General features: G+C 45.4%; 1 protein-coding gene across 1 annotated transcript; it reads right to left on the reverse strand.

Moving 5' to 3' along the window:
* Positions 1–20,313: 20,313 nt before the first annotated feature.
* On the reverse strand, positions 20,314–24,947 carry LOC123159141 (protein ecdysoneless homolog). Its single transcript, XM_044576961.1, has 5 exons — positions 23,712–24,947; positions 23,089–23,421; positions 21,896–22,035; positions 21,457–21,617; positions 20,314–20,675 (listed from the first exon to the last, which is right to left on the reverse strand). Exons 1-5 carry the CDS (start codon positions 24,872–24,874, stop codon positions 20,493–20,495), a joined length of 1,980 nt encoding a protein of 659 aa, XP_044432896.1. The 5' UTR covers positions 24,875–24,947; the 3' UTR covers positions 20,314–20,492.
* Between the last annotated feature and the right edge of the window lie 236 nt (positions 24,948–25,183).

Below are 25,183 nucleotides of genomic sequence, written 5' to 3' on the forward strand. Positions count from 1 at the left end.
GTAGAGGCAGCGTGCCGATGGTGATCACATCGACCTTGGAACCATTCCCGACGCACATCGTCACCTCGTCCTTCGCCAGCCTCCGCTTATTCCGCAGCTCCTGTTGTGAGTTACAAATATGAGCAACGACACCGGTATCAAATACCCAAGAGTTACTACGAGTACTGGTAAGGTACACATCAATTACATGTATATCACATATACCTTTAGTGTTGCCGGCCTTCTTGTCCGCTAAGTATTTGGGGCAGTTCCGCTTCCAGTGACCCTTCCCTTTGCAATAAAAGCACTCAGTCCCAGGCTTGGGTCCATTCTTTGACTTCTTCCCGGCAACTGGCTTACCGGGTGCGGCAACATCCTTGCCATCCTTCTTGAAGTTCTTCTTACCCTTGCCTTTCTTGAACTTGGTGGTTTTATTGACCATCAACACTTGATGTTCTTTCTTAATTTCTACCTCTGCCGACTTCAGCATTGAAAATACTTCAGGAATAGTTTTCACCATCCCCTGCATATTGTAGTTCATCACAAAGCTCTTGTAGCTCGGTGGGAGCGACTGAAGGATTCTGTCAATGACCGCCTTGTCCGGGAGGTTAATGTCCAGCTGGGACAGGCGGTTGTGCAACCCAGACGATTTGAGTATGTGCTCACTGACAGAACTATTTTCCTCCATCTTACAACTATAGAACTTTTCGGAGACTTCATATCTCTCGACCCGGGCATGAGCTTGGAAAACCATTTTTAGCTCCTCGAACATCTCATATGCTCCGTGTTGCTCAAAACGCTTTTGGAGCCCCGGTTCTAAGCTGTAAAGCATGCCGCACTGAACGAGGGAGTAATCATCAGCACGTGACTGCCAAGCGTTCATAACGTCTTGGTTCTCTGGGATGGGTGCTTCACCTAGCGGTCCTTCTAGGACATATGCTTTCTTGGCAGCTATGAGGATGATCCTCAGGTTCCGGACCCAGTCTGTATAGTTGCTGCCATCATCTTTCAGCTTGGTTTTCTCTAGGAACGCGTTGAAGTTCATGTTGACATGAGCGTTGGCCATTTGATCTACAAGACATATTTTGCAAAGATTTTAGACTAAGTTCATGATAATTAAGTTCATCTAATCAAATTATTTAATGAACTCCCACTCAGATTTGACATCCCTCTAGTCATCTAAGTGTTACATGATCCGAGTCGACTAGGCCGTGTCCAATCATCACGTGAGACGGACTAGTCATCATCGGTGAACATCTCCATGTTGATCGTATCTTCCATACGACTCATGTTCGACCTTTCGGTCTCTTGTGTTCCGAGGCCATGTCTATACATGCTAGGCTCGTCAAGTTAACCTAAGTGTTTATGCGTGTGTAAATCTGTCTTACACCCGTTGTATGTGAACGTAAGGATCTATCACACCCTATCATCACGTGGTGCTTCGAAACGACGAACTTTAGCAACGGTGCACAGTTAGGGGGAACACTTTCTTGAAATTATTATAAGGGATCATCTTATTTACTACCGCCGTTCTAAGTAAACAAGATGCATAAAACATAATAAACATCACATGCAATTATATAAAGTAGTGACATGATATGGCCAATATCATATAGCTCCTTCGATCTCCATCTTCGGGGCTCCATGATCATCTTCGTCACCGGCATGACACCATGATCTCCATCATCATGATCTCCATCATCGTGCCTCCATGAAGTTGCTCGCCAACTATTACTTCTACTACTATAGCTTACGGTTTAGCAATAAAGTAAAGTAATTACATGGCGTTAAATCATTGACACGCAGGTCATACAATAATTAAGACAACTCCTATGGCTCCTGCCAGTTGTCATACTCATCGACATGCAAGTCGTGATTCCTATTACAAGAACATGATCTCATACATCACAATATATCATTCATCATTCATCACAACTTTTGGCCATATCACATCACATATCATATGCTGCAAAAACAAGTTAGACGTCCTCTAATTGTTGTTGCATGTTTTACGTGGCTGCAATAGGGATCTAGCAAGAACGTTTTCTTACCTACGTTAAAGCCACAATGTGATTTTCCAACTTCTATTTACCCTTCATAAGGACCCTTTTCATCAAATCCACTCCAACTAAAGTGGGAGAGACAGACACCCGCTAGCCACCTTATGCAACTAGTGCATGTCAGTCGGTGGAACCTGTCTCACGTAAGCGTACGTGTAAGTTCGGTCCGGGCCGCTTCATCCCATAATACCGCTGAAGCAAAATAAGACTAGTAGTGGCAAGAAAGTTGACAACATCTACGCCACAACAAATTTGTGTTCTACTCGTGCAAAGAGAACTACACATAGACCTAGCTCATGATGCCACTGTTGGGAACATTGCATAAAATAAAAAAATTCCTACGTTCACCAAGATCAATCTATGAGTTCATCTAGCAACGAGAGAGAGGAGTGCATCTACATACCCTTGTAGATCGCAAGCGGAAGCGTTCAAGAGAATGGGGTTGAGGGAGTCGTACTCGTCGTGATCACCGGAGATCCTAGCGCCGAACGGACGACACCTCCGCGTTCAACACATGTACGGTCAGCGTGACGTCTCCTCCTTCTTGATCCAGCAAGGGGGAAGGAGAGGTTGATGAAGATCCAGCAGCACGACGGCGTGGTGGTGGATGCAGCAGGATTCCGGCAGGGCTTCGCCAAGCGCTTGCGGGAGGGAGAGGTGTAGCAAGGGGGGAGGGAGGCGCCAGGTGTCAGGGTGCGGCTGCCCTCCCACCCCCCCCCCCTCTTTATATAGGGACCCCAGGGGGGGCGCCGGCCCTAGGAGATGGGATCTCCTAGGGGGGGCGACGGCCAAGGGGGGAAACTTGCCCCCCAAGGCAAGTGGAGGCGCCCCCTTGAAGGAAATATGCCCTAGAGGCAATAATAAAGTTATTATTTATTTCCTTATAATCATGATAAATGTTTATTATTCATGCTAGAATTGTATTTTCCGGAAACATAATACATGTGTGAATACATAGACAAACAGAGTGTCACTAGTATGCCTCTACTTGACTAGCTCGTTAATCAAAGATGGTTATGTTTCCTAACCATGAACAATGAGTTGTTATTTGATTAACGAGGTCACATCATTAGTAGAATGATCTGATTGACATGACCCATTCCATTAGCTTAGCACCTGATCGTTTAGTATGTTGCTATTGCTTTCTTCATGACTTATACATGTTCCTACGACTATGAGATTATGCAACTCCCGTTTACCGGAGGAACACTTTGGGTACTACCAAACGTCACAACGTAAATGGGTGATTATAAAGGAGTACTACAGGTGTCTCCAATGGTCGATGTTGGGTTGGCGTATTTCGAGATTAGGATTTGTCACTCCGATTTTTGGAGAGGTATCTCTGGGCCCTCTCGGTAATACACATCACATAAGCCTTGCAAGCATTACAACTAATATGTTAGTTGTGAGATGATGTATTACGGAACGAGTAAAGAGACTTGCCGTTAACGAGATTGAACTAGGTATTGGATACCGACGATCGAATCTCGGGCAAGTAACATACCGATGACAAAGGGAACAACGTATGTTGTTATGCGGTCTGACCGATAAAGATCTTCGTAGAATATGTAGGAGCCAATATGGGCATCCAGGTCCCGCTATTGGTTATTGACCAGAGACATGTCTCGGTCATGTCTACATTGTTCTCGAACCCGTAGGGTCCGCACGCTTAAGGTTACGATGACAGTTATATTATGAGTTTATGCATTTTGATGTACCGAAGGTTGTTCGGAGTCCCGGATGTGATCACGGACATGACGAGGAGTCTCGAAATGGTCGAGACGTAAAGATTGATATATTGGAAGCCTATGTTTGGACATCGGAAGTGTTCCGGGTGAAATCGGGATTTTACCGGGTTACCGGGAGGTTACCGGAACCCCCCGGGAGCCATATGGGCCATCATGGGCCTTAGTGGAAAGGAGAAAGGGGCAGCCCAAGGTGGCTGCGCCTCTTTCCCCTCCCCTAGTCCTATTAGGACTAGGAGAAGGTGGCCGGCCCCCCTCTCTCCCTTCCCCTCCGAGGAATCCTAGTTGGACTAGGATTGGGGGGAGGAATCCTACTCCCAGAGGGAGTAGGACTCTCCTGCGCCTCCCCTCTTGGCCGGCCAGCCTCCCCTCCTCTCCTCCTTTATATACGGAGGCAGGGGCACCTCTAAACACACAAGTTGACACAAGTTGATCCACGTGATCGATTCCTTAGCCGTGTGTGGTGCCCCCTGCCACCATATTCCTCGATAATACTGTAGCGGAGTTTAGGCGAAGCCCTGCTGCTGTAGTTCATCAAGATCGTCACCACGCCGTCGTGCTGACGAAACTCTTCCCCGACACTTTGCTGGATCGGAGTCCGGGGATCGTCATCGAGCTGAACGTGTGCTCGAACTCGGAGGTGCCGTAGTTTCGGTGCTTGATCGGTTGGATCGTGAAGACGTACGACTACTTCCTCTACGTCATGTCATTGCTTCCGCAGTCGGTCTGCGTTGGGTACGTAGACAACACTCTCCTCTCGTTGCTATGCATCACATGATCCTGTGTGCGCGTAGGAAATTTTTTGAAATTACTACGAAACCCAACAGTGGCATCCGAGCCTAGGTGAGATTGGTTCTTACTTAGGTGAGATTGGTTCTTACTTAAGCCCGTAGCAGCCACGTAAAACATGCAACAACAAAGTAGAGGACGTCTAACTTGTTTTTGCAGGGCATGTTGTGATGTGATATGGTCAAGGCATGATGCTGAATTTTATTGTATGAGATGATCATGTTTTGTAACCAAGTTATCGGCAACTGGCAGGAGCCATATGGTTGTCGCTTTATTGTATGCAATGCAATCGCGATGTAATGCTTTACTTTATTACTAAACGGTAGTGATAGTCGTGGAAGCATAAGATTGGCGAGACGACAACGATGCTACGATGGAGATCAAGGTGTCGCGCCGGTGACGATGGTGATCATGACGGTGCTTCGGAGATGGAGATCACAAGCACAAGATAATGATGGCCATATCATATCACTTATATTGATTGCATGTGATGTTTATCTTTTTATGCATCTTATCTTGCTTTGATTGACGGTAGCATTATAAGATGATCTCTCACTAAATTATCAAGAAGTGTTCTCCCTGAGTATGCACCGTTGCAAAAGTTCTTCGTGCTGAGACACCACGTGATGATCGGGTGTGATAGGCTCTACGTTCAAATACAACGGGTGCAAAACAGTTGCGCACGCAGAATACTCAGGTTAAACTTGACGAGCCTAGCATATGCAGATATGGCCTCGGAACACGGAGACCGAAAGGTCGAGCGTGAATCATATAGTAGATATGATCAACATAATGATGTTCACCGATGAAACTACTCCATCTCACGTGATGATCGGACATGGTTTAGTTGATTTGGATCACGTGATCACTTAGAGGATTAGAGGGATGTCTATCTAAGTGGGAGTTCTTTAATAATATGATTAATTGAACTTAAAATTTATCATGAACTTAGTCCCTGATAGTATCTTGCTTGTTTATGTTGATTGTAGATAGATGGCTCGTGCTGTTGTTCCGTTAAATTTTAATGCGTTCCTTGAGAAAGCAAAGTTGAAAAATGATGGTAGCAATTACACGGACTGGGTCCGTAACTTGAGGATTATCCTCATTGCTGCACAGAAGAATTACGTCCTGGAAGCACCGCTGGGTGCCAGGCCTGCTGCTGGAGCAACGCCAGATGTTATGAACGTCTGGCAGAGCAAAGCTGATGACTACTCGATAGTTCAGTGTGCCATGCTTTACGGCTTAGAATCGGGACTTCAACGACGTTTTGAACGTCATGGAGCATATGAGATGTTCCAGGAGTTGAAGTTAATATTTCAAGCAAATGCCCGGATTGAGAGATATGAAGTCTCCAATAAGTTCTATAGCTGCAAGATGGAAGAGAACAGTTCTGTCAGTGAGCATATACTCAAAATGTCTGGGTATAATAATCACTTGATTCAATTGGGAGTTAATCTTCCAGATGATTGCGTCATTGACAGAATTCTCCAATCACTGCCACCAAGCTACAAGAGCTTCGTGATGAACTATAATATGCAAGGGATGAACAAGACTATTCCCGAGCTCTTCGCAATGCTAAAAGCTGCGGAGGTAGAAATCAAGAAGGAGCATCAAGTGTTGATGGTTAACAAGACCACTAGTTTCAAGAAAAAGGGCAAAGGGAAGAAAAAGGGGAACTTCAAAAAGAACGGCAAGCAAGTTGCTGCTCAAGAGAAGAAACCCAAGTCTAGACCTAAGCCTGAAACTGAGTGCTTCTACTGCAAGCAGACTGGTCACTGGAAGCGGAACTGCCCCAAGTATTTGGCGGATAAGAAGGATGGCAAGGTGAACAAAGGTATATGTGATATACATGTTATTGATGTGTACCTTACCAATGCTCGCAGTAGCACCTGGGTATTTGATACTGGTTCTGTTGCTAATATTTGCAACTCGAAACAGGGACTACAGAATAAGCGGGCACTGGCAAAGGACGAGGTGACGATGCGCGTGGGAAACGGTTCCAAAGTCGATGTGATCGCGGTCGGCACGCTACCTCTACATCTACCTTCGGGATTAATATTAGACCTAAATAATTGTTATTTGGTGCCAGCGTTGAGCATGAACATTATATCTGGATCTTGTTTAATGCGAGACGGTTATTCATTTAAATCAGAGAATAATGGTTGTTCTATTTATATGAGTAATATCTTTTATGGTCATGCACCCTTGAAGAGTGGTCTATTCTTACTAAATCTCGATAGTAGTAATACACATATTCATAATGTTGAAACCAAAAGATACAGAGTTGATAATGAAAGTGCAACTTATTTGTGGCACTGTCGTTTAGGTCATATCGGTGTAAAACGCATGAAGAAACTCCATACTAATGGACTTTTGGAACCACTTGATTATGAATCACTTGGTACTTGCGAACCGTGCCTCATGGGCAAGATGACTAAAACACCGTTCTCCGGTACTATGGAGAGAGCAACAGATTTGTTGGAAATCATACATACCGATGTATGTGGTCCGATGAATATTGAGGCTCGTGGCGGATATCGTTATTTTCTCACCTTCACAGATGATTTAAGCAGATATGGATATATCTACTTAATGAAGCATAAGTCTGAAACATTTGAAAAGTTCAAAGAATTTCAGAGTGAAGTTGAAAATCATCGTAACAAGAAAATAAAGTTTCTACGATCTGATCGTGGAGGAGAATATTTGAGTTACGAGTTTGGTGTACATTTGAAAAACTGTGGAATAGTTTCGCAACTCACGCCCCCCGGAACACCACAGCGTAATGGTGTGTCCGAACGTCGTAATCGTACTTTACTAGATATGGTGCGATCTATGATGTCTCTTACAGATTTACCGCTATCATTTTGGGGATATGCTTTAGAGACGGCCGCATTCACGTTAAATAGGGCACCATCAAAATCCGTTGAGACGACGCCTTATGAACTATGGTTTGGCAAGAAACCAAAGTTGTCGTTTCTTAAAGTTTGGGGCTGCGATGCTTATGTGAAAAAGCTTCAACCTGATAAGCTCGAACCCAAATCGGAGAAATGTGTATTCATAGGATACCCAAAGGAAACTGTTGGGTACACCTTCTATCACAGATCCGAAGGCAAAACATTTGTTGCTAAGAATGGATCATTTCTAGAGAAGGAGTTTCTCTCGAAAGAAGTGAGTGGGAGGAAAGTAGAACTTGACGAGGTAACTGTACCTGCTCCCTTACTGGAAAGTAGTTCATCACAGAAAACTGTTTCAGTGACACCTACACCAGTTAGTGAGGAAGCCAATGATAATGATCATGAAACTTCAGATCAAGATACTACTGAACTTCGTAGATCAACCAGAGTAAGATCCGCACCAGAGTGGTACGGTAATCCTGTTCTGGAGGTCATGCTACTAGATCATGATGAACCTACGAACTATGAAGAAGCGATGGTGAGCCCAGATTCCGCAAAGTGGCTAGAAGCCATGAAATCTGAGATGGGATCCATGTATGAGAACAAAGTATGGACTTTGGTTGACTTGCCCGATGATCGGCAAGCGATTGAGAATAAATGGATCTTTAAGAAGAAGACTGACGCTGATGGTAATGTTACTGTCTACAAAGCTCGACTTGTCGCAAAAGGTTTTCGGCAAGTTCAAGGAATTGACTACGATGAGACCTTCTCACCCGTAGCGATGCTTAAGTCCGTCCGAATCATGTTAGCAATTGCCGCATTTTATGATTATGAAATTTGGCAAATGGATGTCAAAACTGCATTCCTGAATGGATTCCTGGAAGAAGAGTTGTATATGATGCAACCAGAAGGTTTTGTCGATCCAAAGGGAGCTAACAAAGTGTGCAAGCTCCAGCGATCCATTTATGGACTGGTGCAAGCCTCTCGGAGTTGGAATAAACGTTTTGATAGTGTGATCAAAGCATTTGGTTTTATACAGACTTTTGGAGAAGCCTGTATTTACAAGAAAGTGAGTGGGAGCTCTGTAGCATTTCTGATATTATATGTGGATGACATATTACTGATTGGAAATGATATAGAATTTCTGGATAGCATAAAGGGATACTTGAATAAAAGTTTTTCAATGAAAGACCTCGGTGAAGCTGCTTACATATTAGGCATTAAGATCTATAGAGACAGATCAAGACGCTTAATTGGACTTTCACAAAGCACATACCTTGACAAAATTTTGAAGAAATTCAAAATGGATCAAGCAAAGAAAGGGTTCTTGCCTGTGTTACAAGGTGTGAAATTGAGTAAGACTCAATGCCCGACCACTGCAGAAGATAGAGAGAATATGAAAGATGTTCCCTATGCATCAGCCATAGGCTCTATCATGTATGCAATGCTGTGTACCAGACCTGATGTGTGCCTTGCTATAAGTTTAGCAGGGAGGTACCAAAGTAATCCAGGAATGGATCACTGGACAGCGGTCAAGAACATCCTGAAATACCTGAAAAGGACTAAGGATATGTTTCTCGTATATGGAAGTGACAAAGAGCTCATCGTAAAAGGTTACGTTGATGCAAGCTTTGACACTGATCCGGACGATTCTAAATCGCAAACCGGATACGTGTTTACATTAAACGGTGGAGCTGTCAGTTGGTGCAGTTCTAAACAAAGCGTTGTAGCGGGATCTACATGTGAAGCGGAATACATAGCTGCTTCGGAAGCAGCAAATGAAGGAGTCTGTATGAAGGAGTTCATATCCGATCTAGGTGTCATACCTAGTGCATCGGGTCCAATGAAAATCTTTTGTGACAATACTGGTGCAATTGCCTTGGCAAAGGAATCCAAATTTCACAAAAGGACCAAACACATCAAGAGACGCTTCAACTCCATCCGGGATCTAGTCCAGGTGGGAGACATAGAGATTTGCAAGATACATACGGATCTGAATATTGCAGACCCGTTGACTAAGACTCTTCCACGAGCAAAACATGATCAGCACCAAAGCTCCATGGGTGTTAGATTCATTACAGTGTAATCTAGATTATTGACTCTAGTGCAAGTGGGAGACTGAAGGAAATATGCCCTAGAGGCAATAATAAAGTTATTATTTATTTCCTTATAATCATGATAAATGTTTATTATTCATGCTAGAATTGTATTTTCCGGAAACATAATACATGTGTGAATACATAGACAAACAGAGTGTCACTAGTATGCCTCTACTTGACTAGCTCGTTAATCAAAGATGGTTATGTTTCCTAACCATGAACAATGAGTTGTTATTTGATTAACGAGGTCACATCATTAGTAGAATGATCTGATTGACATGACCCATTCCATTAGCTTAGCACCTGATCGTTTAGTATGTTGCTATTGCTTTCTTCATGACTTATACATGTTCCTACGACTATGAGATTATGCAACTCCCGTTTACCGGAGGAACACTTTGGGTACTACCAAACGTCACAACGTAAATGGGTGATTATAAAGGAGTACTACAGGTGTCTCCAATGGTCGATGTTGGGTTGGCGTATTTCGAGATTAGGATTTGTCACTCCGATTTTCGGAGAGGTATCTCTGGGCCCTCTCGGTAATACACATCACATAAGCCTTGCAAGCATTACAACTAATATGTTAGTTGTGAGATGATGTATTACGGAACGAGTAAAGAGACTTGCCGTTAACGAGATTGAACTAGGTATTGGATACCGACGATCGAATCTCGGGCAAGTAACATACCGATGACAAAGGGAACAACGTATGTTGTTATGCGGTCTGACCGATAAAGATCTTCGTAGAATATGTAGGAGCCAATATGGGCATCCAGGTCCCGCTATTGGTTATTGACCAGAGACATGTCTCGGTCATGTCTACATTGTTCTCGAACCCGTAGGGTCCGCACGCTTAAGGTTACGATGACAGTTATATTATGAGTTTATGCATTTTGATGTACCGAAGGTTGTTCGGAGTCCCGGATGTGATCACGGACATGACGAGGAGTCTCGAAATGGTCGAGACGTAAAGATTGATATATTGGAAGCCTATGTTTGGACATCGGAAGTGTTCCGGGTGAAATCGGGATTTTACCGGGTTACCGGGAGGTTACCGGAACCCCCCGGGAGCCATATGGGCCATCATGGGCCTTAGTGGAAAGGAGAAAGGGGCAGCCCAAGGTGGCTGCGCCTCTTTCCCCTCCCCTAGTCCTATTAGGACTAGGAGAAGGTGGCCGGCCCCCCTCTCTCCCTTCCCCTCCGAGGAATCCTAGTTGGACTAGGATTGGGGGAGGAATCCTACTCCCAGAGGGAGTAGGACTCTCCTGCGCCTCCCTCTTTGGCCGGCCAGCCTCCCCTCCTCTCCTCCTTTATATACGGAGGCAGGGGCACCTCTAAACACACGAGTTGACACAAGTTGATCCACGTGATCGATTCCTTAGCCGTGTGCGGTGCCCCCTGCCACCATATTCCTCGATAATACTGTAGCGGAGTTTAGGCGAAGCCCTGCTGCTGTAGTTCATCAAGATCGTCACCACGCCGTCGTGCTGACGAAACTCTTCCCCGACACTTTGCTGGATCGGAGTCCGGGGATCGTCATCGAGCTGAACGTGTGCTCGAACTCGGAGGTGCCGTAGTTTCGGTGCTTGATCGGTTGGATCGTGAAGACGTACGACTACTTCCTCTACGTCATGTCATTGCTTCCGCAGTCGGTCTGCGTTGGGTACGTAGACAACACTCTCCTCTCGTTGCTATGCATCACATGATCCTGTGTGCGCGTAGGAAAATTTTTGAAATTACTACGAAACCCAACAGTGGCATCCGAGCCTAGGTGAGATTGGTTCTTACTTAGGTGAGATTGGTTCTTACTTAAGCCCGTAGCAGCCACGTAAAACATGCAACAACAAAGTAGAGGACGTCTAACTTGTTTTTGCAGGGCATGTTGTGATGTGATATGGTCAAGGCATGATGCTGAATTTTATTGTATGAGATGATCATGTTTTGTAACCAAGTTATCGGCAACTGGCAGGAGCCATATGGTTGTCGCTTTATTGTATGCAATGCAATCGCGATGGTTGTCGCTTTATTGGAAAAGCTCTAGCTAAACAAACTACACGATCTTTGAGCTATGCTTAGGATTGGGTCTTGTCCATCACATCATTCTCCTAATGATGTGATCCCGTTATCAATGACATCCAATGCCCATAGTCAGGAAACCATGACTATCTGTTGATCAATGAGCTAGTCAACTAGAGGCTCACTAGGGACATGTTGTGGTCTATGTATTCACACGTGTATTATGATTTCCGGGTAACACAATTATAGCATGAATAATAGACAATTATCATGAACAAAGAAATATAATAATAACCATTTTATTATTGCCTCTAGGGCATATCCTCGCCCTTCAGGTTGAAGGAGATGTGTACTCGACTTCCTTTAAGTAAGTGGTGGCCCATAATAGTATAGATGTATAACAATAGTAGCTTAACCAAAGGGATAGACTTGAACTCTTCCACACCCCCTTGCCAGAGGTTTTAAGAGAACAACCTTTTGGGGATACCAATTCCACCCATTCGCAGCAAAGGAACTAGCACTTTCTTAAGCTTTCCATCGTTCTTGCTTATTCCCCTTACTTACCCAATGAAAGATATAGATTGGAAATTGGAAGATGGTCGTCCATAGTTATCTTGTTGAAAATACCCTCCCTTACTCATCAAAACCTTGGAAGCGACTTGAGATATCTTTTGGGAAGAGAGAATAACTATAGATGCTCGATATGCATATTGATCAATTGGTCTCCGCGTCCTACCAATTCGCTAAGTAGACTCACTCTACCAAGGGGCAGAAGAAGATCAAGCCGATAAGGGCAAGCGCTGAGAAAAATCTCTCTCTTATCTAAATATGAGAGCACGCTTTATCTCTATGCACACAGAAAAAGGGGATCTTGTGATGATGGAAATGGTACGTATGTGGACCACTTTGGCTCCGCCCAAAAGCCCCTGAGCCGACTACCTCCTGGCACAGCCAAAGCATTTCCTCGCCCGAGGCCTGCTCAAAGCTAACTTGAATCCGAACAGCTTGCTACTTCTCCGAAACCTTCACCATCTTGTGTATCCTTGTAACGTCGTGGACCCGGCGTAAGAACGAGAAACGTGAGTCTAGCATGACATAAACCCAAACCCCGGCACTTTTCATACTTCTCATCTCAGGACAAGTCACAGAAGAGGTAAGGCGCTATAGCCAGTGAAGGAACGGGAAAGAAGAATCAGTGGAATTGACCAATAATTTATACCATTACAACTTTGAATAATCGCTAATAGCTGACACCAATGGAATATTTTTGGACCCTTAGGCTCACGTTGACTCTGTCCTTTATTGAATAGCCAAGTCGTCGTGAGTAAGCGTATGATCCATCACACAAACGTCCCTAAACCTCAGTAAGCCTTTCTAGATGATGCATTTCCCTTCTTATCTATCGATGTATTCATCTGAGGCCACAGGAAGGTATATATCTATGAGTGGTTTATATAAAGGAGGGTCCTGATAAGAATGCTGTTCGGAAAAGGCGAAACAATTTGTGTTGACTGAGGCTCAGAATATGTTCTTGCACCACTCCTTTCAAACACACATACCCTTTCTTCTCACAAATGTGAAATTCTGGAACTCTGTGTGTAATTGTTGCAACAACGATAGGGACTCTGCCGAGGGCTCCCCGGTAGGTTCTAGTCTCTCTTTATACTGCGACTGGGGCAAGGCGTAATGGGTTGTGTGGTATGTTGATCAAGGAGGTGCTGCATTGGCTGTAGCTGCAAGAGGTCTTGAGACAGAAATTATGCCATTATTGCTTCTTTCATTTAAAAGCTTGAGTCGGTTCTATCTAGCTAAGTTATTCAATAAAGTAGATCGAAGTGTGTGATGCTTGTGAGTTTGGCAACTACTATATACGATATTTATAACAATACTTGATACTTGATTTATGACTTCCTCTACCTAGACCCACACCTACTTTGAATTTCACTTAACGGAGCGGCGGATCCAATAAAAAGGGACTACATTCCAATCCTACTTAGCAGAATAAATAGTTGTATGGCATTTGAACCCCACCTTCATGGTTGTATTCTAATTAGCTGGAAATGTATGACCTAAGCTTCTCAACAGGCATTCACTCAACAGAGCACTTAATGAGTTTTCATGGCTTGAAAGACAACTATGTTTCTTTTAAGCTTAGTTGCAAAAGAAAAGCAAAGGGGAATGCGGGTCCATTTCATAACGCTTACGGTGATAAAGAAAAGTAACTCCCATCTGTGTGAGAGGCATCGCTACCGGCCGGGCCTTGATTCCTTTCCTTGTCTCCATTCTGATTGATTCGCTTCTTCATGCAAGCACTTGGTTCGCCCCTTACTATAACCATCCCACTCAATCTTTTACACCGATGTTTCATACTCTCTCGACCAGGTCATCATAAGAAAATACTGCCAAATCTTTCCGAAATGAGAGAAGGAGGGAAGGCGTGCTACAACTAACTGCTGAAAAATGCAAGATTAGCGCTAAGAAGCAACCCTAGTTTAAGTACTAGCGTCCCACCCCAACGTTCTTGTACTTCAAAATACTCTCCCCCGCTTGCTGCTCGCCTCAGCCAGACGTGGCTTATGTAGTGGTCGGCATTCCTATGTGCTCCGACTGATCCCGACTGGAGATTATATGAGGGGTCTTGGAAACTGTCGTGACGCTTTGGTGAAGAAGGTCACCGGGGTGACTATGGAAGGATTCCGTGGTACTCTCTGACTCCCTCCAACTCAATCAATATCAAGAACATGTCGTGAGCATGGGGTTTGGTTAGGCTTGGTTGAGTTTGTAAGAAAAGATAGTAGGTTGAGGGGCTTCATTGATTAGTAAACCTACGGTGCTGGTAAGGTCGGGACCGTGGTCGTCCGTCTCCGCTTTGTCGGCCGATAAGATCACTGAGATTGACCAGCCAGTTGGGTAGGTTTGGCTATTCCTTTCTATTGAAAAGGAGTCAGCTGTCTGCGCGAGTCACCTTCCTTAGGCTCTGAGTCACCTTCTTCTAAGCTCCGCTGGACGACACAGCATTCTCGTTCTATAGGCCGGTCGTACTTGTGATGGTTCCCCAGGATCCAATAAATCCACTTAGGTCTACGTTGCCGCGATATTGTTCTATGGAAGCGGGTGGGCTGCTTTTTAGAAGTTCGGCCCGGTTTTTCATTAAAAAATCAAAAAGGGGGGAGGGATTGACCTTTCTAATGCATATTCTGTCGTATCGGCATGGCCCCACTGATTTGTTTTCGATCGGAGCATCAAGCAGCGCAACCCGGTTCTACTTGACTAAGCACTGTGCTCGTCCAAGGAGGGAGTTTGCTTTACCCAACTCCCCCTTTTGATAACAAGGCAAAAACCTTCGACCCGACATTCATGAGTTTCGAATGAAGAATGAAGAGTGCCCTGCCCCTCTTTTTTCCCTAAATCTTGGATTTGGAAGTTGGTAAAGACCCACCCCTTGTTTAAGTCAGAATGAGTCCCCGAGACATTGGCTTCCGCCAACATTGAACTATTAAGGATCGCATCCCGCGCATATTCTACATTATAGCATGCAACTAATTCAGCTTCCGCTTCTGGGAGATCAGACGGAGCTCGATTAGTTTCTGCTAGACGAGGAATAAGGAACATAACCAATACGGGGAACAAGGGAATACCGGACCATATTTGCTTTTGCGCCATGATAATCTCACTCGAATTATAGGGACCTACACATATTAGTACGGTATACCGGGGTCCCCGGCCAGAACCACACGTGCAAGTTTCCCTGCATGTGGCTCGTCCATGCTTTTATCCGAGGCGCTGCCTGCGACTCTGCATGGGAGAAGAGGGATGAACTGCAAACTTTCGTGTTCAGAGCATTGCCATCCGCTTCGCTGTCGGTGGCGGACGGCAAAGAGCTTTGCCATCCGCTTTTGGTGTCTTTGCTGTCTGCCGTGGCAGACGGCAAATAAGTTGATTCCTGTAGTGGTGTCTTAATTGCTGAAATAGTTCATGATCAAAATTTTCACATAACAATACAAACTTGCATAGATATCATCATCATCAATGTAACTGAGCTGAATAGACTCAACTATAAGGGAAATGACAAAAGAAACGAGGAAGGAGATTATTATGTAAAAATGACACTTAATTTCTAGCATAATACCATCTCTGTATAGGGTCGTTCCAAATAAATTTTGGACGTGAGCGACATAAAAAATATTTTTTTTAATACTGAACGTTTATAGTTTTTAAACTATTTGCACCATGTTATAGTTTTAATGAGTATACTTTTCTATTACTTATTACCGGAGTTAACCACATTAATATGTTGCTAAATTATATGTTTATTGTTCTTAATTATACAGTTGTAATGTATATCACAAAAAACTTTGATTCTACAAAATATAATTTGTATGATGTAACACAAATTCTATTTGAATTAATTTTTAAAAATTGCACCGATTGTATAATGTATGTACATATATCTACACCTATGTGTGTGTGTTCTGATATATTTTAATATAACTAAATATCATGGTAGGATATGTAAATCATACACTCTAAAAATATCTTAACAATGCTTTCTAGTAGACAAATTATCTCTTTCGAGTTGGGTACATCAATAAGTGTTCAACATCTGCATTATTTTTTCTGCTAGTTAATGTAATAACATTGTTGTATTTCTTGAAGAACATATTTTACTTTTGCACGCATACAATATGATTATTTAATATTGTTTTTTTATGACCAACAAGTGTAGGGGGCTCAAAAGTCTTTGTTATAAAGTATCACAACACAAATTTATATTTGACATAAGGGGAGCCAAAGAATACTTATAAACTTTAGCATTTGCATTGTCAATTCAACCACTTTTGGAAACAAAATAGTTGCTCCAAAGAATTTACTATCAGTAGTCAATGTGATGAAGTGATTGTTGTTTGATTGCAGCAATAGTAACAAAAGCAGTAATACTCGTTAGTTGTCAAGTAAAAAGCATCTTTCCAGATAGACTACGGAAAATGTATGGATGGGATGGATAAATGGGTCATCCAAAAACCGGGCGTTTTCTAACCTTTTCCATTCGGGTCATGCTAGGCGTTACGGATCATCCGCCTCTCCAGCCCTTTGATCAAAACTCGTAACCGTTCGATGTGAATGCGTCATCTCGTCCTTCTCACATATTCGCAATCCCATCGCACCACTTGAACATTCACAACAGAGCAGCGCCCCTGACCGGCGACTCCTTCCCTTGCAGCAGCATACATCACAAAAACATCTCTGACCCCTTCCCTTGCAGCTGGCACATTACAACGGCGTCGCCGACCCCTTACAAAGGATGGCCATTGTGACCCCCCCCCCCCCCCCCCCGCGCGCTATATAAGGGGAGGAACGAGGCCATCCAAGGGACGGACTCCTTAGGCACTTAGAAAAATACGACACCTAGAGAAATAGTAGAGAGAGGCATGCTTGGGAATAGGTTTAGCCAAGTATTGAACCCTGAGCATGGCGAAAGATCTTGCGAGCATCCTCTGAGCTCGCCTGAGCATATGTAAAAACCTTCGGACCACCCACATACATCAACCAACCACAAATAGGAGTAGAGTATTACGCCACAATGCGTCCCGAAACTGCATAAATGTTTGAATCTTGTAGTCGTTGGTGAGGCCCAAAAGAACAGAGCTTTTTAGCCCTGGCCGAACACCAATACAGGATATCATTTATCCCTCATGTAAAAGTTGGTACAAAGTTGGGTCATCTATTTTGAAACAGGGGGAGTTTGTTAAGATAAACCAGCAGAGGCCGGTTTTACCATGGCAGCACTTTTAGGCTGTCACGGCAACGGCAGCATTTCAGTTATCTAGTTTTTATTAGCTCGTAGGCTCACCTGCATTGAGCGTTTCTCGTGGCGAACTTGGTCCTTTCGTAATACTGTAGTAGGATGGCACGAAGCTCTAGGCGGAATCATGGGCCGCTGCACGACCTTTGTAGGCCGAAAGAAAAGGCGAAGAAAGAAACAGGAAAGTCGCAACGTTGTGCGCGGCGCCAACACTTTGTCTCGTTTGTGTGTGCGCGCGCTCGCCGTGATCAGCTCCGGCGAGCTCGTTCCGTTCGAAGCCAGGGACGGTGGTGCCCCACTGGTTGTCATCATGATGACCGGTGTTTGTTTGCGACGATTTTTGCTCGGTTTTCGTAATCAACCCGCTCAGCAACTGTCTTATGCTAACTATACATCGATCGATGCTTTCGCCTCTGAGTTCGAAAAAAAAGCTTACAAAAAGGTTGTGTCTCCAACTCGTCTAGGGAAGCACAGATCGAAACGAAAGAAATCAACATTTTCTACTAGACCACGCCAGCAACAAAAGCCATCACCATCAGAGCAGCCGCGATGCGCCGGCGAGCCGTGAACCAACGGCTACCGTGCCGATGTGGCGGCGGCGGCGCGGCCGCGGTTGAGGATGGACTTGATGCGCTCCAGCTTGAGCTCCTCCCGGAACTGCCGGATGAACCGCTCGGCTTGCGCGTTCACCTCCGCCTTCTCTTCCAGCTCCGCGTACGCGCGCCGCTGGACGATCTCCGCCACCTTCGCCGGCCCCCGCTTCCTCGGCCTCTCCGTCGTAGCACCCTTGGGGGCGGCCCTGGCTGGCGATGGCTCCAGCGCAGGCGCGTCTCCCAAACATCTCGACACCTCCATCCGTGTCTCTGCTTCTGCCTTGACGCTCCCTGACACAGAAGCCGCTGAACGTACTTCCGCTGCTGCTGCTGCATCAGGATCGCTTAATGTCGACGGAGCCACGGTCGCCGCCGCCAGCCTTTCCCTTTCCCCCTCCGGCAGGGCTGGCTCCGGCTGCTTCACCGCGTGCCCGACCTCCTCTCCTCCCTCTACTTGCGACGACGTGTAGTACTCTTGCACGTGGTGGAGCTGCGACAGCGACGGCGGCGACGCGAGGCCGCTGCCGTAGTCGTGCTCGGGCACGGAGTGGAAGGCGGCGAAGACGGACATGGAGCGGAGGCGCTCCATGACCATGGACGACGCGCTCCGGGTGAGCCTCCTCCGCCTGGACATCGGCTCGTCGCCGCCCTGCCGCCAGGACAGGACTGCCACGGCGCCGACGACGACGTTGAAGAAGAGGAACCACGCCGCGCCGGAGCTGAGCCACGGCCAGCACCAGGCAGACTCCGCCGCCATGGGATGAATCTTTTACAGTACAGGTACACGTACAGCGCACAGCACCTGCGTCCCGGTCTGGTTTTGACCACCTTGTTGAAGGCTTTCTTTCCAGCGAGATAGAGATGCTGGCCGTTGAGTGAGGAGTGAGGAGTGACTCAGTAGACAGCGAGGAGTGAGGAGTGAGGAGTCAGAAGCACACCAGTGTGGTGTATATATAGCCATGTAGGAGTACAATAGGCGCGTACAGCGACAGCTACTTTAAGCTTTGTTGATTGATGCTGTCTGTAGAACCATAAACTACGTCCCGTCTCTACGCGTACAAAAGCTCTGTGGTAGTTAAGCACGTGTTCTTCATGAAAATGGGCGATTTCCCACACCCCAAACCGGCTCGGTTGCTTCACCCAGCGGCCTGCGAGAACATTCCCCGCGGATTAACTAGCAGGGTTAATTACTCTTCTCTACACATGGCCGGACGTCGGTTGGTTTGCAGTGCCGGTTGCTTAAGTTGGTCCCCTCAAAAAAAGCATACTCCAATAGGCTTTATCATACCATAATTTGTTACTCGGAATGGTGCCGGTTTGACGCATCAGTTCCTATCGTTTCGTTCACGTTGCTTTCTCCGTCCCCACACGTCCTCTCTTCCCTTCTTTAAACGCTCAAAATGCTTCTGATTATGCTAAAGAAAGAAGTGAAAGAGCCATATGAACCTGAAATTTCTACTTCAACGGCAGGCAACTTTGTAACTTTGTAACTTTTGGCTACATCAGTAATTCATTTCAAAGTAGCATGATCACCACCGCGTTTGACATGTGCCCTATCTCCGGAAAGATACAATAAGAATTGGTATTGTATGTTTACACATACCATACCTCCTATTGCATCACAATCCAAGAATTAGTCTCTACAACTCCCTTCGTTCCTAAATATAAGTCTTTTTAGAGATTTTAACTAGAGTGAATGTACACTCTAAAATATGTCTGTGTACATGTACATCCATATGTAGTTCACATTTCAAAATCTCTAAAAGACTTATATTTAGAAACAGAGGAAGTACCTGCTAGGACTAGGTGCGAGTCGAACGAGTCACTAGACGCTCATAGCCGTAGGTGAAACCAGACTGTCCACGGGCATAGGGTATGCCCTCTGACAACGTAACATTACACACCAACATAAGGTTTGAGGTTCAAACAACTCTACATACATTTTTTTTTCTTTTTGACTACGGGCATGTCCAATGCAAGGGCTCTTGCTTGGACGGCATTAAAAGATGATGGGTTTTAGCCTGTACTAGCATCTACGCAAACGCAAACAACAGATCTCAGACGCAACCCACGGGCGAATTGCTCCGAGCATCAGCCTCCAGTTCGAGCAACAATACCGAAACTGAGACCGGGAGCGAAGCCTGCACAGGCAGAACGGCTCCTGGCGCCTCTACTTGCCAACCACACTGGACATGGCCCGACACGTCTTCATAACCTGTGCAACATACATACTCCTCCGTTCCAAAATAGATGACCCAACTTTGTACTAACTTTAGTACAAACTTTGTACTAAAGTTAGTACAAAGTTGGGTCATCTATTTTGGAACGGAGGTAGTAGTAGTGTAGTACAGCCCGGTAGTGTACAGCAGTGAGATTACACACAGAGAACGTAAGATAACAGTTTCACAGCAAAGTGAGAAGCAGGGCACAAACCCCCAGTATATGTAACACTAAACGTTGCTGCTTCTTCCTATGCTCCTGAAATCTCTAGTGTACACCAGAAACACAAAATCATGGCTTTTTACTACCGTCCGGAGGTGGTACCTTCACACCCATAAGTCCAAGCAGGTTCGAGGCCGGGCCAGGAAGGCCCTGCTGAGACGAGTACGAGTTAAGGAAGCTCTCCACAAGGTTCAAGTTCACATCAACTGGGGCCATCTCCCCATCATCACTATCGGCATCATTCGAGGGACCCTGCAAGGCGAAACAATAACCGAGCACCGGTTAGGATTTGGTACCGGCATCAAGTTTGCAACTGAGAAATTGATATGACAGAAGTGCACACGTCAATTTCTGTTCTACTCCGTAGTTAGCAGATACAACGCCAACACTGACAAGCAAGCTGGATACACAATTGAACCTGGGCTATCTGGGAGAACAGTAATGTACAAACAGAACACCTGAGATTATCTACTTTCATTTACTGATTTATCCTTGAGTAGTTCTTTATTTGCTATTAACTGGGGAAAAAACGACGCATGCAGCTAAATTATAGAATTTGTGGGTTTGGACAGTTTGTTAAGCAAATCTGATATCCAAATAGTCAAATCATGCGCATTTATGTGTTCGAACATAGCATGACATATTGACATCCTTCACATCCTTACATGTTCGTCGCATGGTAGAATATATTAGTCACTTTTACCACTAAAGACTCTTAATGTTTGATGAAGTTCTAATGGAATCTTCATGATTTTTAACCGAATGAGTATGTGTCTGCTGAGATCTGCTCTACATTTAAACCCCCACATGCTAAACATGCAATTTTAGAATCTGCCTTTTTCAAAATCACAAATTCCAATTATTTATTCATTTTCTTAAAACCTACCCTACAAATAGTGTAACAACTAACAAGCTAACAATACTAATAGTTTATCAAAATTAATAAGTTCGAACAAGCAGTCCACAAGGTAGTGCCCTGTCCTGAACACAAGATGGCAAGAAGAAAGCTTACAAGGCCCAAAAGGAAGTTTACCTCACTGTTGGTGCTAGGGCGTTGTGCTCGAGAAAAGGTTTCCTCAATGGTAGTCTTACTTAGCTCGTCATTCAAAGCATCTGAATATGATTCCATGAAAGAATCATCCATATCCTTTTCACCAGCTTCTTCAGTAGAATCATTATCGAAATCAGAATCGTCTGCACCATTAAAACCACTTTTAATTTCTAACACGCAGTTCACAGCAAACAAGAATCCCTAAATCAAAGTGGTGACTAATGCAACAAAGATAGGAGAATACTGTGGAAAACTGAATTAAATAAATGAACATATATATATTACTTATCAATTTATCTATGAGAAGGTAGTCAAAGGATACAAATTAAAACCACGACAAGAATTATGGAACGGAGTACTGGCTAACCATGTCCAAGCAAGATACTAATGAGGAAATGGGAACTGGAAGAAGGGGGCATACCAAAGTCCATGTCAGACGAGGAGGATTTTCTACCAGCTTCAGTATCATGGCCAGCTTCCTCTTGTGAAGCTCTTCCTAACACCGACTCCATGGCCTTAAAGAACAGGTTGACATCAAGGTCTACTGTCTCCGTGTCTTCCCTACATGAGTGAAATTAATAGATCAATACCAAATAACCAATTCAGTTGAGAAGGTGCATAATTAAATGGCTACAGCAAAGAAGTGTAATTATACCCAGATTGTTACACACGACAAGTCCTAGCAATATATTTCATCTCTAATGTGCTAGATAAATAATGTCATGTAGGCTCTCTGCCAGGGAAATAATCCCTAATCGCATATTACTTCTTTGAAGTCATTTATGCTCAAGGGACTGATTACGTGAAGAATCATCCTCTAAGAAGCAATTGCACAGGTATAACTGCTGATCTATTGCGCACTGAGAAATGGAGCTACTACATCTAATGGGAAGAAGGCATAAACCCTGATAGTGCTCTGTAAAAGCAGCAACCAATGTTCTTTTCTCAAATGTCAGGGTTGATAAGCTGTGAAACATGAACCAGAACATGTATCCAACGCAAAAAATTAAATAAATAAATCATATTATAAGGTTGCACTATAGTGTTGTGTTTACATGAATTCCACCTAGTAGAAATTAAATTCAGCATAGCACTACCTCTCTATCTAAGCCTCTACCAGTTTGCATTTCACATTTTTCATCTTTACTTTCTGTTCAGTGTTTCCAGATGTCATACACATTTCACCGAAATAAGATAAAGTTACTTAACATGCAAGTTAGTGCATTTTGATTCCTGTTTGACAAAAGATTATATCTGTACATACAGATGCTCAGACTAATATGTTTCATCCCATGCCTCTCCTTTCTAATGGTGGTATAAACTTTGAACTTCAGGGCCAAAACGTAGGTACAGAAAGAAAATAGTGTATGATCCTGATGTACATACAACGGTAATTATTTTAACAAGCAAAGGTAAATTATTCAAAAATATGAGCAACTGAGAACCAAGTGCACGTCTGGTTGTTGTGCAGCACTCTGGAATAATTTGCTAGGGATAAAAATAAAGATGCTTTCAACAAACTGTTACTAAATGCTTCTGAAAGGCAGATGCAGATGCAATACCAAAAGGAGCCTAAGCATTGAACAGAGATTACAAATGAGTCTATAAGAGAACCTGTTTGTGGGAACTTCAGCTCCCTCGAAGCTTGACATTTTGCGAACAAATTCTTGCATGGAGTCTGTGATTTCTCCAAGATTAAACTCGTTTGGCTGGGAGCTTGAACTGCTGGAGACATTTTGCTTTTGACTTTTTCTATTCTTCTTCACAGCCGCATACTCTTCCATTTCCTTCTGCCTTTCATGAAGTTCAGCATTCAATTCATCCTCCCCATTACGCAGCCAAGAATCATCATCACTTGGGGGAAGATTAATGCCTTGAAAATCTTCTGCCGAGTACGGCATCGCAAGGATTTCATCAATTCGACGGACCGGTGCACTTAGCATCTCCCTGTAGAATACCGCAGAAGTATCAGAACACTGCCAGAATTTCATATTATAGATGACTATTGAGTTCATGCCTATTAAATCAGGTAGCCTGAAGAATTATGTTGGATAGCATTCACTACTGTCCATTACTGAATTCTGTTAGTTCTCGCCTTTGTAGTTGCAGAAGAAACAGATAAATGACAATCCAGCCAGACATAATTAATTTTTAAGGTCAAAACTAAAGGAATAAATGGTAACATACTGACACGCTCCGACATAGCTAAATCCACAAGTATGGGCTACAAAAATTACCTTGTTCGCGAGAACGAACTCGAGCTCTTGTAATATTGCATTGCATCCTCCATGATCCTCTTATACTCCTTGGAACCAGGAAGCAACCCCTGAAAACAGCCAGTCGCCTCCAAGCTCTTCTTGTAAACCTCCCATGTGCTCCCCATTCCTTCCTCCGCCTCGTGCCGCCTCTCCTGGTACATCATCTCGAACCCACACGCAATCTTCATCCCCAGCTCTGCCTCCATCCACTTGTCCGGACCCTCCTCGCTCCTCGGCATGGGGTAACCCCTGGGCGCCTGGAAGCTCTGCTGCATGAGCTGGCCATACATCGCCTTCGTCATCCGCACGGACGTCCTCACCATGTCAACCCCTTCCCCGCCGGGGCCCTTGAGGAACTTGTCCATCCTCGCGGCGTGCTTCATGGTGTCAATGTCCCGGTCGTAGAACGCCTCGACCGCGCGCGCGATCAAGCAGGGCTCCTCCTTGAGCACCTTGGCCACGGGCGCCGGCACGGTGACGCGCGCCGTGTGGAGGTTCTCGGCGGCCCTCTCCGGCATCCCGGCGATGCGGCGTTGTATGGCGGCCTGGACGGCGTCGGAGGCCCGGGTGTCGACGGAGTCGTCGTGGACGGCGGCGAGGGCGGCCTGGAGGGAGGGCGTGTCGGGGAAGAGGGAGGGCGGCAGGATGTGGAGCTCGCCGCGGAAGATGAAGACGCGGTTGGGGGCGGTGTCGGGGTCGAGCCAGCGCGGGAGCGCGAAGGCGGCCTCGATGAGGAGGAAGTCGCCGTCCGAGTCCCAGGCGCGCGCGGCGAGCCCCGGGAAGGCGCGCGTGAGGGCGAAGAGGAGGGAGACGGCGAGCCACTCGTCGGGGAGGGAGTCCCCGAAGCGGAGCGCGCCGTGGAGGTGGGGGACGGCGGGCGGCGAGGCGCAGGCCGCGCAGGGGCCGGCCGGGTCGGCGGGGAGGGAGAGGGTGAAGGGGTCGCGGTGGAAGAGGTGGGTGGAGAGGAAGGGGGCCAGGTGGGAGAGGAGGGAGAGGTGGAGCGACTGGAGCGAGGCGAGGAGGGCCGGGGCTGGGAGGCCGGTGGGGAGGGGGAGAGGGTAGACGGCGTAGAAGAGCGTGTCGTCCGGCGGTCGGCGGCGAGGGAACTGGAAAGGGTTGGAGGCGGCGGCGGCGGCGGCCATGGGGACTTGGGTAGCGGTGGCGGGGAAAGGGCCTCTCTGGTTCGGCGGTGCGCGAGAAGGCGCTAGATGGGTTTGGTGATGATCGACTTCGGTGGTGCGAGAAGGCCCGAATGGGATAATCGGCCCATCGACTCCGGCGACTACCGCCGACAGCACCGAACTGTTGTCCTAAAATGCCACTCAAAAAAAAAACTGTTGTCCTAAAAAAATTCTCAAAAAAAAAAACGAACTGTTCGCTATTAGTTCTTGTGTAGCGCACACCAAAATGAAATTCAATGAAATATGACCGTAAGAAACTCCTCTAAATAT

The sequence above is a fragment of the Triticum aestivum genome, chromosome 7B, assembly GCF_018294505.1.
Source record: "Triticum aestivum cultivar Chinese Spring chromosome 7B, IWGSC CS RefSeq v2.1, whole genome shotgun sequence".
In the NCBI taxonomy this organism is placed as follows: Eukaryota; Viridiplantae; Streptophyta; class Magnoliopsida; order Poales; family Poaceae; genus Triticum; species Triticum aestivum.

Coding starts and splice junctions, on each gene's coding strand:
- LOC123159141 (XM_044576961.1), bottom strand. CDS start 24,874: ATGGCCGCCGCCGCCGCCGCCTCCAACCCTTTCCAGTTCCCTCGCCGC. Junction 22,036..23,088: donor GCTGAAGTTCCCACAAACAG/GTTCTCTTATAG, acceptor TCACTCATGTAG/GGAAGACACGGAGACAGTAG. Junction 20,676..21,456: donor GCCCTAGCACCAACAGTGAG/GTAAACTTCCTT, acceptor TTCGCCTTGCAG/GGTCCCTCGAATGATGCCGA.